At 45.4% G+C, this 16000-nt stretch overlaps 1 protein-coding gene across 2 annotated transcripts; it reads right to left on the bottom strand.

Moving 5' to 3' along the window:
- Positions 1 to 1418: 1418 nt before the first annotated feature.
- Positions 1419 to 6030, bottom strand: SIKE1 (suppressor of IKBKE 1). Of its 2 annotated transcripts, XM_054290814.1 has the most exons (5): positions 5774 to 6030; positions 5557 to 5662; positions 5173 to 5315; positions 3196 to 3309; positions 1419 to 2769 (listed from the first exon to the last, which is right to left on the bottom strand). In XM_054290814.1, the coding sequence occupies exons 1-5, from the start codon at positions 5930 to 5932 to the stop codon at positions 2689 to 2691; spliced, it is 603 nt and encodes a 200-aa protein (XP_054146789.1). In that variant the 5' UTR covers positions 5933 to 6030; the 3' UTR covers positions 1419 to 2688. The 2 variants fall into 2 exon arrangements, with proteins under 2 accessions (XP_054146789.1, XP_054146788.1); XM_054290813.1 differs by having other exon boundaries at positions 5557 to 6030.
- Positions 6031 to 16000: the final 9970 nt, after the last annotated feature.

The raw sequence follows: 16000 nt of genomic DNA, 5'->3' as shown, positions 1-16000 counted from the left end.
GTGGCGCTCGCGGGCACGCGCCAGAGGGGATGGGGGGGCAGTGAGGGCGGCAGCGCCCCCGTGCGGCCCGGGGAGGGAGAAACGGCTGAGGGGGGAGAGAAAACCCCGGGAGGGGAAAGAGAGCCCCGGCTACGGCACAGAGCCCCGTCTGAGGGGAGCGGAACCCCGTGAGGTTAAAGAGAACTGCGGCTATGGCACAGAGCCCCGTCTGAGGGGAGACGGAGAACCTGAGGGGAGAGAAACCTCATGAGGGGAAAGAGAGCCCTGGCTACGGCACAGAGCCCCATCTGAGGGGAGCGGGAGAACCTCAGGGAGAGGAGAGGAACCTCATGAGGGGCAAGAGAACCGCGTTTGGTGGCCCTGAGCCCCGGCTGAGGAGAGAGACAGGCACATAGAGAGACACAGAGAGAAAATCTCGGCTGAGGGGACAAACTGAGACCGCTGAGGGGAGAGAGAGAGGAAACCTCAGCTGAGGGGAGAGAGAGAATCTCGGATGAGGGGAGAGATCGAGAGGCAGAGCCCCGGCTGAGGGAAGAGAGAAAACTTCAGCTGAGAGGGGACAGAGCCCCGGCTGAGGAGTACACAGAGAACCCCGAGTGAGGGACGGAGAGCTTGGCCAGGGCAGCGGGCACATCCCAGACCCTCAGGAACCCCCTCTGGGGGGACACCTTCGTGCTGGGCAGGCAGAGCCCGAGGGAGGGACACGAGCCTTGTGCTCGGAGGATCAGGGGGAGATGCTTTGAGGACAAGGCAGAGCATTTCCAGTCCTGAAGCTCCAGTCCAGTTTCCAACACAAGTGGAGCAAGTTCTGAAAATGCCCAGCAGCCCTCAGGAACAGTGTACAACCAGCCATTACATTACAGATCCAGAATGGGACAGGAACAAATGGAACATGGAGCTGTAGCAGGGGTGTTTAGGTTGGATGTCAGGGAAAGGTTCTTCCCCAGAGGGTGCTGGCACTGCCCAGGCTGTCCAGAGAATGGGCACGGCCCTGAGGCTGCCAGAGTTCCAGGAGAGTTTGAATGCTGTTCCAAGGATGCACAGGGTGAGATTGTTGGGGTGTCTGTGCAGGGCAGGGGTTAGACTCCATCTCTGTGGGTCCCTTCCAACTCAGGATATTCTGTGAGCATATCTGAACTTCCCTCGCCTATTTTTGCCTGCTACTAATTAACAATAAACTCAATCAAAGCAACTGCTATTTAGTTTCTGATTTTTTTTCTAGGACCCAGTTGGAGGGATGTTAGTTGACACTGAAAGAGGGAAGATAAAGATGCATCACAGGCATTCTGGATGATGTTAATTTAAAAACCAGAAAATTCAATGTTTTGGTCATTGCAGTATTTCACCCAGGTGCAAAAGGCTTGGAAATATGCAGAATACATGGAATTCCCCCAGGACTCACAAAACACTTGAGCAAGTATTTCCCATTGGGTTTTTTATTCCCTCCTGAACAATTTCTAATAGAAAAGGACTGTATACAAGAGCACTCCTGTACAGAAACCCCTTACATCTACCAGTCTTGCTGGATATTCCAAATGTTCACAATGTCTCCAGTGTTCACTGTCTCTCAGTAAGCACAGGAACAAGTCACCTTCTGCATCTATCAAAAGTCTCACTTGGGGAAAAAATGCCATCAAAAATTTCAGCTAATAATGGACATGAGATGTTTACCATTCTTGGAAGATTATTTTTCAATCACAGGTAGGACAGAAATCTTTTATATAAAAATGTCATTAAAAATACCACGGTACTGAGAAACTCCCACAACACTGCACCTCTAATTCCACTCAACACAGGACCTGCAGTAACTATGGAACACCAGACTCACCTGTGATGTGACATTAAAATTCTGTGCATGAGGGTGGTTTGCTTTGGGTTTGGTTTGATTTTGAGGCAGACCTGAGCTCCCTCTGCCTGAACCCAAATTTGTGGGAGGCCAAAGAGCTTTGATCTGGACATGCTGTGCTCTGGCAGGCTCTGAGCAGGGCTGGCTGCTAACTGGGAGCACTGGGAAGGCTGGGACAGGTCTAGCTATCAAAAATGATTAATCCTTCAAAAAATATGTGTGTCAGGAAGGGATGTTAACTCCAATCTTCACCCCTTAAACAAGGTAAGGTTTGCTCTGAATAGGAGTGACTCCTTCAAGTGCTCTGCTGGCATCTGCTGTGCTCTCAGCAGTGGCCAGGTGACAAAGCCAGGCCAGGTGACAAAGCCAGGCCATTCAGACACTGCAGGGTTCCTCACCCTGCAGAGCCCAGCCAGAGCAAACCACATCCCTGCCTTTCACACTGTGGTTCCTCAATCATCTCCTGTTCCTTCTATCAAGCACAACAATCACAACCTGCATTATGTTCTCTAGCTACACACAAGGTGGATTTAAGAGCCATCTGCACAGCTGGAATTATTAACTAAAGTTCATAAAAAATAACAAAGGGAGAGGAAATGAGCCATCACAAGGGAGGACACATCAAATATTTCAGTGTTAAGCATCTGAGTGCTGCAGGTACTAAGACAGAGCAGGCTGCAAGCTTTTGCCATCAACACTTCAGAAAAATGCAGAGAACACAGCCCACACACTTTATAGATAAAACAAATATACAAGGAAACACCTGGAACAACAAATCCTTGTCAGGTAGTTCCATAACAGTCCCTGAAGGCTTTGGAGATGAGGTTGGTGTGGCCTGGGCTTCAGTCTGGCAGATCTTCTCTCCCCACCTCGAAGGACTCCTTGCTGATCAACAGCAGCTCACGCAGCTCTTTGTTTTCAAGCTGCAAAATCAACGTTTTTGCTGAAATAGAAATGAACTAATCCACAACTAAAGGACTATCACAGAAAGGTGCTAATTTGTAGTTAAAAGATGCTGATTTTTAAACAGTCCCACTCCTTCACAGATACATATAGTTTGCACATTACAGTTTGTAATGCCAGCATTAGTACAGAGGAACCACATAATTTTAGTACTGGAACCACATAATTTAAACCTTATCTTCTTCTGCCCTTATTTATTTATATATAGATATATAAAAATAATATGAACATTAAAACCTTGAAAATAAACAATTATGTTCTGCATTTCCTGACCATATTCCAAAATTTTTAATGTTTTAAGTTCTTGACACAAACATAGAAAATGCAGAGAAAGTCTGGAGACCCCCAAAGCTCGATTTACCTTCAGCAACTGCTTCTGTTCTTACCTCCAACTGAGCCAGCTTCTCCTGAACTTTAAAGAACTGCTCATCATCCACCTGAACAGCTTTTCTCATCACTTCTCCCATCTCACATATTCTGTCTATTTGACTTTCAATTTCCTGAAAGACATAAAATTAATACATTCAGTAAGTTCAAGCAAAAGCAACAGTCATAATTTATCCTTTCTAAATAACTTCCATTTTCCTGATTTTGGATTCTCTTTCTGTTTTGAATTTTAATCATTTTCTCCCAAGCACTTGAAAGCCTTTTTGCCTTGTATACTTAAAGATAAGAACTTGTACCTCACATTCCTTTATCAGCAGTCCTTTATCAGTGACAACAGTGAAGAGAGACACAGCAGCCAGCAAGATAAGGCACTCTGATCTAAAGGGAAATAATTTCAAGTGTGCCAAAGTCTGAGACAGCAGATTCAGGTTAATGTGAGCATGATTAGTAGGCAGCAAATTTTATTTTGCTTTATTAGAAAAGCCTGACTGAATTTATTAAGACACCAAAAATAAATGCAAAGATGATTTTGAGTGTGGAGTAAACAACTTTAACTCAGAAGGACATCCAGCAACAAAACTAAAGCAAGTAAGACCAGAGCCTCCTCAGGCAGATTTTACAGAATCTGCCTAGATACAGCAATAATCCTCTGGAAAATGCATTTTGCTGAAGCTCAGAAATGCACATGGAACAAACACTGACAATTTCCAGTATGAAGCAACAGTTCCTGCTTGAAGAGCAATACATCACTTAACATGACAGGTGACTGGGTGGAGTTTCTTTAAGTGCCCTCTGGAAGATAAATTTATCACAGAGCAGAGAATTCACTTTTGAACTCCATTATTCAGAAAGTATGTAAACAAATTAGAGCATCCAGAAGACAGCTGGAGAACATGAGAGACTTCTGGGAAAAAAAAGATTATTATTTTTCTAAACTATTATTTTCCTAAACAGGAAGATGGTTATACTAAGAATAGTTATTTTAAAGACATTAGCAGTTTGTTACTGTTCTCCAAATGGCAGTGAGAAAAACCTCAAGGACTTCACCTGAAGTACAGAAGACTTTGCCTAGAAATTGAGATAATCAAGGGATATCCCTTCAAGGGTTCCTGCAGAGCCCTTTCAGCTTTGCATTGTCAAGTTTTGTTCAAATGTAAAACCTTGATAAACAGCAATTAATGCACTCAGGAAGGCACTGGAAACCAAACATAGCTACACCTTCAGAGGAGTTAAGCAATTCAGAAAAGAGAAGCAGGGAATTGCCACATATCAGTGCACAGAAACACACGACAGGAGTTGGCCTGACTCCAGTTCCGATAAAAAAGATACAAGATATGAAATGTCACTGGGTTGAACCAACCTGCTGTTCTCTAATCAGATAAAAATGCATTTCAAAAAATGCCTAACACAATTCCTAAGTTTTAAATGGAAATTTAATGTTATTCTATTGTTACTCAATACCTAAATATGAAACAGGCAGCAGTTATCAGCAGTCACATCTCAGAGTTTTGTAGTCACTGAGCCCAGTGTGTACAAAGGGACACTTCAGGCCACTCCACACAGTATCTGGATTTAAAAACACTAGGGAGTGAAATCTCTTGAGAACTAAACATATACAACTCACAGAGTTTAGGAGGGTTTTTCCCCTTTGTTACAGCTATTGAACAGGAATTATAACTCAGATATCTGATTTTACTACAGAGGATCAGGCACATTAAGCTTAAACCAGGGAATTCACCACCTGGTTGAAAGGAAAAGCTTCCACCTGGGCTGTGAAGGGGTTGGGCCTTTCAGTGTCCTCAGTTACAACCTGTGCGCTCTGAAAGGAACAGAGGGGAAAGTACCAGCAAAGAGAGTCAAGACTGGGAGAAAATGTATTTTGGAGACCAGGCATTGCAGGAATGGAAACAAAGACTGTGTGACAGCAAGCAGGGGACAGGGGTCTTGAGCACTCTCCTGTCCCCATCTCACCTTACCCCAGAATTAGCCTGATGGACTTTTAAGACCGGTTCTGCATCTTCCCGTTTCCTCCCTTCCAGCAGCTGCAACATCTGCTTCCTGTACTTGCTCATGATGAGCTCCAGCGCATCCTGGTGTTCCTCCAGTGAGACCCACAGCTCTGCAGAGCACAGCGCATGAGGCAGGGCCACAGCGGGAGCCCCGAGCCGCTCGCTGGGTACCGGCTGCGGGACCGCTCCCCGGATCCCCTCGGCCGAGGAGACTCCCTGACCCACCGGGGCATCCAGAGACTCCGCTGTCCTCCACAAGACCCTCCCGCCGGGACAGCCCCGCTTACCGCCCCACATCCCCCGGGAGCCCTCTGCGCATCACCCGCCAGGATCCGCCCCGGCCCCGCTCACCGCGGTTCTCCTGCTGCAGGTCGCGGATCTGCGTGTTCTCCTGTGCCAGCACCACGTGCGGCCGCAGCCGGGACGGGTCGGGCCGCTCCGCCGCGGGTCCCGGGCCCTGCCGGGGAGACACGGGGGTCGGTCCGGCCGCCTCGGGCCTACCGAGCCGCGGGGGTCGTTCCGGCCGCCCCGCCCGGGGCCTGCCGGGGGTCGGCCCGGCCGCGCTCACCTGGTCGGCGCAGCCCGCGCCCGCCTCCCGCATGGCGGCCACGCGCCGGTGCAGCACGGCCGACTGGTCGATGAGCGACTCGGCCGCCGTGTCGTGCTCCTTCAGGCGCTCCAGCAGCGTCCGCGCGTCCGTCAGGATCTTATCGATGGTGCAGCTCATGGCGGGCGGCGCTGCTCAGCCCCGCGGCCGGCCCATGTCCCTCGCGGCCCCGCCGCCGCTCTCGCCCCTCAGCCGTTCTGGCCCCGCTTCGGCGCCGCCGCCGGGCGCGGGCGGACGCGAACCCGCGGGGCCGGGACGCCGCTTCCGCCCGCGGCCACGGCGCCGCCAGTGCGCAGGCGCGAACCGGCGCGAGCCCGGCGATCCGCCACGGGCTCGCCTGGCGGCGCCAGAGCGCCACGGCCCGGCCAGGGGGCGGGGCCAGGGCGGGGCCAGGGCGGAGAGGGGCGGGGCCAACGCGCCGGTTGGGCGGTGTGGGGGCGGGGCCAGCCCGGGAGTGCCCCCGCCGTTCCCGGGGGATGCTCGCAGCCCGGGGGCTTTGCTGATTTTGGGGTATTTGGGGGTGCTTTGGAGCAGGGGACACCGCGCCCTCCCGGCACACGGCGTCCCAAAGCCGCCTGCCCCCGTGGATGTGCCCCCTCCCACGAGCCGCCCATGCCGCGTCCCCCGTGTCCGATCCCCGTGCCCCGAGAGCCCCGGCGCGGCCGGGGGAGCCCGGGCCAAGGCCGGCTCCGAGCGGCCGCCGCTCGGCACGGGCTGTTTGCGGAGGGCCGGCGGCCCTGACCCCGGGGCCCGCTTATCTCTGCGGCGGCTCCCTCCCAGCGCGATCAATCCCGGCTGGACCTGCGGGGCTCCCGTCTTATCTGATCCTGCTGTTTGTCCCTTCCACAGTAAACATCCGCCACTCGAAATAACAAGCTCTGCAATGCTGACTCGCTGCTTTGATTCTTATTTGCTAACTGAAGCTACTGTTGGTGATCCGGGCTGTCCTTGAGGCTTTGTGCCACAAAGTTTTGTTCAATAGCACCGACTTCGTTAACAATGTTTTCAACAATAATATTTTAGTAGAACTGCCTTTGATTTGAATCATCTTTTGAATTTAAATCCCTATTCACACAGGCACACGAGAAAACTCCAGGATGCTTTATCAGATGAAGGTTCTTTATGATCCCAGAGATAATCAAGCCTGGTGCAGAAGTGCTGAACGAGATAATTTTATAAAAGCAACAATCTCAAAACATGCACACAATGCAAAAGAGGACAGGGCAAGCAGCTGCAGTTGGAATATTTCAGAATCAGATTAATTAGTGAAGTATGAGAGCTATTCTGCAAATTTGGGAAATGTAATCCTTCCGCTAGTTTGGAAATAAAAGCCCAGACCATGGTTTAGCATATTTCACCTTCTGGTCCTTCCCTATTTTTCATCCTATTAGAGAATACTAGAAAGTTAGGACAGTTTATCAGAATTTCTTTTTCCTAAATAGGCAAGTCATGACCACTTGGAAAACTGACAAATGTTGCTGTGTGGAGCATCCTGGCTATGGAACAAGTTGGGTAAAGGTTGGGACAGTTGGGTCCTGTCCCAAAAGGGACACACCATCCCTAAGCCATGGCCAGGGCTGGTTTCCCCTGTCCCACTCCCACATCCTCACTTGACCCCTCGTGTGCAGCTCAGCACCTGCTGCTGCCTCCCTCTGCTCCATTCCCAGCTCTGTGCCAGCCTCCAGAGCCTCTCCCAGAGCACCCATTTCCCACAGCAGGGCTGACACAGCTCAGTGGAACGAGCTCTGTGTGCCACAGCCATCTTTCCCTTTTTCACTTTATCCAACACAGGGATTTCTGTGAAACCAAACTTGCAGTCCCTGATTTTCCACTGGATTCAGGCACTCAGTGAGCCATTTGGAGATGGGGCACTGGCAATTCCAGTTCACATCCATAGGAAATCAGCTGAAGGAACCCATGGTCTGGGCAGTGTGAATCATTTCACCCCTGCAGGAGCTGCACCAGTGTCTGAGCTGCCTGTTGTGCTCTTGTGTTTATAATTCTGATTTAACACTCACTTCCCCCCATGTCAGAGGTGCCATCCTGGCCTTCCCTGCCCATAGGGACAAGCAGGGGTGGGTGAGGGCAGCACTGCTGTCATTTCAGGATCAGCTCATTTCCTCTGGGGCATTCTGGCTTCCAGGAATAAAATTCCAGGAGGAGGGAGATGAGACTCTACAGCACCACTGCCACACTGCCCTGAGCCCATCTCAGCCCCTCTCCAGCAGATCTGGACACAGAATCATTTCTCCAGCTCCAAGGGACAGCAGGGTGAGTTCCTGTGGCGCCAGGACACAGAGAGGATCCCAGCAGGACAAAACTCCTTGGTTTAAATGCTGGGAATGCTCACCACCAAAACTTGGAGTGTGTAGCAACAGAGCTTAAACAAATCAACAGATGAGCATTTCTGAGTAGGGGTGCCTTGTAATTCCTTTGGCTTATCACAGCAATTCTGTGTAAACTAAATAGAATGTATAAATTTGGCCTCTCAAACTTTTTAGTGTTTAACTTCAATTCGATTAAACACTTATGTGTGTGTACAAAGTGAAAAATGGGGTTACAGGAGGTTAATGTTTTAATGCTTTTAATAACTCTCAACCACATGGCTGTATTTTGTCAAACAGAACATGGGGTTGCTGTAGCAGAAGTGAAGGCTGGATAGCAGAGTATGGGACACAGAACAACAATGCTGCTGAAGAGCCCAAACTGCTTCCAGGCCATCTTTGGAAAATCAGAAATAGTATTTCTGTGCTGGGATAAAAACAGTTCTGAGTACAGCTGAGGAGGCTGCTGCTAACAGTAAGAAAATCACAAAGAAAAGAATCTAGATGGACATAAAGTGAACAAAATTGCTCAGGGCACAGGAGCACCTCCCCTGTGGATACAGGCTGAGAGGGCTGGGGCTGTTCAGCCTGGAGAAGAGAAAGTTGTGTGCAGACCCCACAGCCCTTTGCAGGGTCTGGAGGGACTACAGGAAAGCTGGAGAGGGACCCCTCATCAGGGGCTGCAGGGACAGGACAAGGGGAAATGGCTTCAGGCTGAAAGAGCAGAAATTCAAGTGATATATATGGAAGGAATCCTTCCTGTGAGGGTGGGCAGGCCCTGGCACTGCCCAGAGCAGCTGTGGCTGCCCCTGGATCCCTGGCAGTGCCCAAGGCCAGGCTGGACAGGACTTAGAGCAGCCTGGGACAGTGGAAGGTATCCCTGTCCATGTCAGGGGGTGGAACAAGATGGGATTTGAGGTCCCTTCACACCCAAACCATTCTGGGATTCTGTGAACAGACCGGTATCAAATGGCAAAGTCTGTGACAGATGGAGTGACATCTAGATGTTGGAAATACAGAAAAGAATAAAGGGCAAATTTCTAAGATACTTCTTGGATTTTCAGTAAAATTATATTAATTGTAAGCGCAATCAGCACAGACAGAAACATTGTGCTAAGTGTCTGAAAGCACAAGTCTCCCATGGTGATGCAGCTGGGCACAAGCTTTTTTAAAATGAATGTGACAATTCTCATTTCCATTACAAGTCCTTCCTTCAAACCCCAACTATTTCAGCAGCTCCAGCTGTTTAAAAAGCAAATCAGCCCCTCTCACACCACACACCCCAACACTTTCTGACTGCTTGCTTTTCAAATTGTGGTAGTGTTAAGACAGCTCTCAGCTACTGTCACAACTTCACTGGTATTGCCTTCAGCAAAAGTGTAGCACAGAGAATCACAGGCCAGGAGCCCAAAGGAATCCTCCTCTTGCATTTCCCAGCCCATACTTCAAGGTGGATTAACGTAGCATCGTGCAGAGTTGTCCTGTGACAAAAGTTATTACCAAGGAACTCAGTCTTATTGTTCATCCTAATTATCCTGCTTTGATAAATCTTGAGGAGTCACCCACTGCACCACAGCACTCACACTTATGAGTCTAATATTCTTTCTACTGTTAAAACAAATGTCCTCAAGATGGAATCCAGGCTGGAAAAAAAGGAAAAACATTATCATTGATAAATGGACATATCCAGTTCATTCAGTCTCAGCAGCAAGACCACTGCTGATAAAATGCTGAGCAAGGCATTCCACAATAATTATTTTGTTATGCTTAACACAGTGTCAAGAGCTGCTTTATGGAAATGAGGTTTTGGCTTCCCTTTGCTGTACCTACAAAGTCCTGCAGTGCCTGTGGAGTGTTCTCAATGAACTACCAACTCCTGGGATTGTAATAAAATTTAATTGATAGCTTTGTTTTCTTCCACCTTGCTGGAGCATTTTATTAACAAATCTTGGTCTTCCAGCCGAGGGGAAGCAGATTTGGCAGAGGGTACTGAAAGGGGAAGGTGTCAGGGTACCCCGGAACTTTGTGGAGGTTGAATGGATGGGTCTATTGTACCTACTCTGCCTTCAGGCACTGCAGATTAAGTTTAAGAGAATAAACAGGAGAAACAGTACATTTTGTGGGCTGTTCTGAGATTTTCAGGTGAGTTTAAGGCAGTCTGGCTCTTGGACTGAAATTTGACATAATGTTTGGTTCTTCAAGATTGGTCTTACAAGCCTGTAAGAAAATGACAGGTGAAACTATCCAATGACTTCATGATTAAGAAAAAAAATCAGTCTTAAAAAGACCAAAATTGTTCTTCCTCTCTGGTCTGCTATTTCATCAGCTTTTAATCCCATGAAACCATTTCAGAATTTAACAAGAACTTCCAAATTCTCATCCAATTTGATTGTGAGGATTTGTCTGATACATTTGATGCAAAACAAAGAGTATTTCTATTATCTGACACCAAAGAACTTCTCTGCAGGGCTAAATGGGAGCTGTTCACTGTGCAAGGTAACACCAACAAGCACAATCAGTACTTTGCAAAATCAGCTTTGTGCTGCTTCTCACCCAGGACTGAGAGCTTCATCCACACCCATGAACAGCAATCCCAACAGCGTCAGCATTCCTGAACCTTTGGAAGATCTATAAATAATACAAGAGAGGGGAAACAGAAAACTTGTGGGTTTTTTCATGAGTTCCTCAACAAATTGGAAAGGAAATCCAAGGTTTTGGATCACAAAACTTCTGGCATGGATGTGTCTGCCAGTGTTTTTATGCCTCTGAGCCATTTTATTTCTCTGACACAAAAATAGGTAAAGATTAAAATAAAAAATAAAAATAGGTTGGATCATTTTGATGCATGATCTATATTGTAAATACTCAGCTTTCTGTAATATTGCTCAGAACAGTTTACCAACAGGAAAGATCTAATCCTGTAATGAAATAATCATTATTTTAATATAACCTTTCACTCACATAGAACAACAATTACTGTAATTAGCAATTAGTTTTCTGAGGGCTTTAATCATTGAGTATTTGACTCTTGCTTTCATCATTTAATGATTTACAGTAATGAGCTGGAACATCAGTATTTTGTACTGAAATGGCCAAAATAGTTGTCCAGGCATCCTTGCCCTCGTGTGACAGATCTCAGATGGCTTGGGGAGAAGTTAGCCAAGAGCAATAGACAATGCCATCACTTCTGCTTCAGCTCTACTGAAAAACAACAACAAAGTCACTGCTGTGCCTTGCAGTCAGGCTCAGTAGCTCTTGGAGGGCTGTTACTTTGCTGAGATTCTGCCCTTTGTTTGAGTTTTGTTTGACAAACGCTTTTATAAATGAGCAGGAGAGGTGGTTTATGTTTCATTAATGAGGCTGATAGCGGTTAATTACTGAAGTTACCTAAACAACCCAATAGCAGATCAAGCCAAACGGGTCATTTATGTAGAGAAGACCCAGCTGGAGTGGATGTGATTTCCTTTAACTATTCAGTTACCAAATGAGTCCCAGACCTGCAGAACCTCCAGTCCTGATGAACAAAGAATTGTGCTGACCTTGCAAACGGATTTTCTCAGCAGGTGTGGACCCAGGGAAGCTCTTCCTTCATCTCCATCTTCCTCACCCATCAGCTGCCCAACCCGGGGGGTTTGGCTGCCCAGAGCTCCCAGTTTGCACTGAGGCTGCACAAGGGCTGCAGCAGTGCCCAGGTCAGGCTGCTGCCCCCAGATCTGCCCATTTTCTATGGAAAACACGTGTGTCCCCTTGTTCCCCACTTCAGTGCCACTTCTGGATGTTGGCTCACGGCAGGAACTCCTTCAGCTCCTATTTTCAGGCCCTATCCATGAGTGACACTTTGTTTACTCACTGCTAGTAAAGCAAGCCTGGAGTTTGGTATTATTTCCTTTGCCACTGAAGCGGCTCTGGGCATGTTACTGACCAGAGGCTTCAGCAGTGTTTTACAGAATTGATGGATGTATAGAAAAATAACAAAAAACAGAGCTGGAAGAGAGCTTTCCAAAGCCCTTTCCAAAAAGTCCTCTTTACAAACCAAAGCAACTCAGAGAAAACAACTCTTGGGTTCAATCTGGTTGCCCAAACTGATCTTCAAAACAGCCAGTGGAGAAGATTGTACAAGGAACTTGCTCCAGGGCTATTTTTACCACAGTAATTGCTTTCTCTAGTTTGTAATTTAAATCTCCCTTACTCCTAAATAACCTTTCTGGGTTTTGATTATTTACAAGCATAGAAAAGAGTTTATTTTCCTCTTCTTTGCAGCAGTATTTTAGGTGACTCAAGTGTGCCCTCAAGTCTCCCATTTTTGTTATGCTAAGCTTTGAACAGGAGCAGTGATTTATTAAAATAATGTAAATATCTGTATTTACATAAAGATATGTATTTACATAAAGATATGTTTTTAGTTAGTCACCTGGTCTGAATCACTTCATGATTATGCAAAAGAGCTTCATTACTACAGTGTGGGAGTTAATTAACCTTGGGCTAGTACTTAATTACAGCAATTCATTTCTATTACAACTTTTATATAGTTATTTTATAAACTTATTTATATACTGATTTTAGAAACTGAATTTACCCTGAATCCAGCAGGCTTTATAAACTGAATAGAACAGAGATTTGATGCCTTTTAAAAACCTGGGCTTCAGGGTTAAATCCCCTGAAGTCAACAGGCTCTAAATATCCACATCCTATAGTTAATTTGAACAGCTTATCAGTAATGTGCCTTCTATCAGAAAAAAATGCTAAAAATAAAAGTCAGTAGCATTTAAAAGCTAACCCCAGTATTTCACAAATCTCTGCTTGTTTTTCCAACTTTCATGAGAAAGGCTGGATGAACAAGTCAATGGGATATTGTGAAAGAGATACTTCTGTGAAAAAAAAATTTGTTATATCAATTGTAAAATTTCAGTTTTACTATTGAAATTTTTTTGACAACTTGACAAGTTTCTGTATGAGGCTGCTTTTACCAGAAAGACAAGTGCTGAGCATAATTAAGCTTAGAACATCATTATCTTCATTTCTGCTGCATAATCACTGTGCTGCAGCTTTCCATCACTACACGTGATCAATGCAGGACATCTGAAAACTTAGAAAACCCCATAATATGCTCAAATAACATTTATTAGTCAATGCTGTTTGTTCTTTAAAGACTCTTGAAAGACATTCCACTCCACAGAGTTGTAAATGGCACATGGAAATAAGCAGCTCTTCTCTGGAGCCCGTGGAACAGAAATGTGTCACCTTTGAAGGGTGGTGGCCCTTTATCCATGAAAACCTGCTGTCCCAAAAGAGTATTTTAAGTGACTTTGCTGTAAGTTACCCCACAGGAAATTATATTTTCCTTTTCCCATCTAATTCCATGCAGCATCCAACAGAAGCAGTTTTTCCTGAGGTGAATGGAGAACTGACCTTACACAGAAGGCAGGTGAACTCCTCCTGCAACCTGCTGGGAGCACTGGAACAATATGATACCCAACCAGAAAATTCCCTATCCAAAAGGTCACATCTACCTGGGAAACAATGAAAACACCAAATTGCAATATTAATTTATTAGAAGTTACTAATAAAGGAAATATTTGGGGGTTAAGAATGAAATTTGCTGAGTTAATGGCAACGTGAACTGAAGTTCACTGAGGTTGCCAATGAACTGAGAGTGAGCCAGAGGAGTGTCTGGATCAGAACACAGAGAACAAGGTAAGTGTTTGGAGTTTGGAGGTCCTGGCCCCATCCAGACTTTCCAAATTAAATTATTATATCATGTAAAAATCTCCAAAGAATACTACTGCAATATTTTCCCTGCTTGGGAATTGAACATTTTCCATCAGCACCCCAAAATGTCAATGTGAAGCAACCAAAATGGGAGAATTTTGAATTCTAGAAGGAAAGCAGAATGTGGGTGCTGGGCAGGAACTCAGAAGCAACCAAAATGGAAGAATTTAGAATTCTGAGAATCTGAGTGCTGGGCAGGCTCTCAGAAGCAACCAAAATGGGAGAATTCTGAATTCTAGCAAGAAAGCAGAATCTGAACGTGGGGCAGGAACTCAAAAGCAACCAAAATGGGAGAATTTAGAATTCTAGCAGGAAAGCAGGATATGAGTGCTGAGCAGGCAATCACAAGCAACCAAAATGGGAGAATTCTGAATTCTAGCAAGAAAGCAGAATGTGAGTGCTGGGCAGGCACTCAGAAGCAACCAAAATGGGAGAATTCTGAATTCTAGCAAGAAAGCAGAATCTGAATGCTGGGCAGGCACTCAGAAGCAACCAAAATGGGAGAATTCTGAATTCTAGCAGGAAAGCAGAATGTGAGTGCTGGGCAGGCACTCAGAAGCAACCAAAATGGGAGAATTCTGAATTCTAGCAGGAAAGCAGAATGTGAGTGCTGGGCAGGCACTCAGAAGCAACCAAACTGGGAGAATTTTGAATTCTAGCAAGCAGAACGTGAGCGCTGGGCAGGCAGGACTCTGGGAAGCAGTGACGTGAGGGTCCCCATGGCCTCTGTCCCTGATGACCCAGTTGTGCTGTGATTTATGTGGCTTTGCAGCTGCCCTTGCTCCGACCCCAGAGGAGCTGTGTGGGAAGTTGGTGTCTCGGAGCCGCGGCGTGGCTCTGCCGAGCGTCTGGAGCCCGGGCTGAGCGCACAAACTGATAAATAGGGAAAGGCAAAGGCCTGTGGGCTCCAGCTGCAGCAGAGCTGGGAGAGGAGCTGTGCCTGGAGAGGAGCTCCCTGCAGCCACCGTGAGTATTTCACTCCCTTCTCTGCATGCTCTGGGGTTAGAAATTGCTGTTCAAGCCATACATCAGTTTGCCATGTGAAAATATTCCTTTCTTCTTTACCTCCTTTTTTCTTTCTGTTTAAGCATCTGACTAATAGAAAACAGCAAGCATGCACTTTTAAATCTGGTATTCTGCTGCCAAGGGTTTGTTCCAACAATACTTCATTTGACACACAGAGTGAAGAAAAACAACTTTTAAAGTCATTTATCTGTTTCCATTCCCAAAAGTACCCAGAAAAATGTGAGTTTCAAACAACCTCTAACCTCTTATTTTAGAATGGATAAAAATTATGCTTTTGTAATAGTTATTCATGGAATAACAATTCCAAAGGAAAGTTACAAGATAATTGCAATGCAGTCCATTGGTGAAATGAAAGAAGTTCCTATTATAGTTATGATATGGAATATAATAAATATATATAGAAAAGAATATAATAAGTTCCTATTATAGTTATGATATGGAATATAATAAGTATATATATAAAAGAATATAATAAGTTCCTATTATTGTTTTATATGGAATATAATAAGTATATATAGAAAAGAATTTAATAAGTTTCTATTATTGTTATTATATGGAATATAATAAGTATATATAGAAAAGAATATAATACTTTCCTATTATTATTATTATTACATGGATTATAATAAGTATATATAGAAAAGAATACAATAAGTTCCTATTATTGTTATTATTTGGAATATAATAAGTGTATCTAGAAAAGAATACAAGAGGTTCCTATTATGGTTATTATATGGAATATAATAACCAGGAAGGAACACATTTAATACGAAGAAAAGTGGAATTTCTTCAAAGAGCAGCTTTGGGGAGCTTCTTAGCACATTAAAACCAGGAGGAACAGAAAAATCTTTAATAAATGTGTAAGCTGCATACAGGATCAATCAAGTGATCCTACAATTTCCCCTGCAAAATCATTCTGTAATTAAACAGTGATTACTGAATTGCTTGAGTGAAATTTAATAGATTAGCTGGCATCACACCTACTTGGCACTGATTATGCTCAGTTACTTTATTTTTTTCAGTTTTCTGTTTAAATTTTCACAAATTAAAAAAAATAGAAGCTTTGCCT

The sequence above is a fragment of the Melozone crissalis genome, unplaced genomic scaffold, assembly GCF_028551555.1.
Source record: "Melozone crissalis strain CALT ecotype California unplaced genomic scaffold, PUWL_Pcris_2 ptg000086l_1, whole genome shotgun sequence".
NCBI classification, from domain to species: domain Eukaryota; kingdom Metazoa; phylum Chordata; class Aves; order Passeriformes; family Passerellidae; genus Melozone; species Melozone crissalis.
The sequence above is the reverse complement of the archived record's forward strand: the minus strand, read 5'-3'. Positions and strand labels throughout refer to the sequence as shown.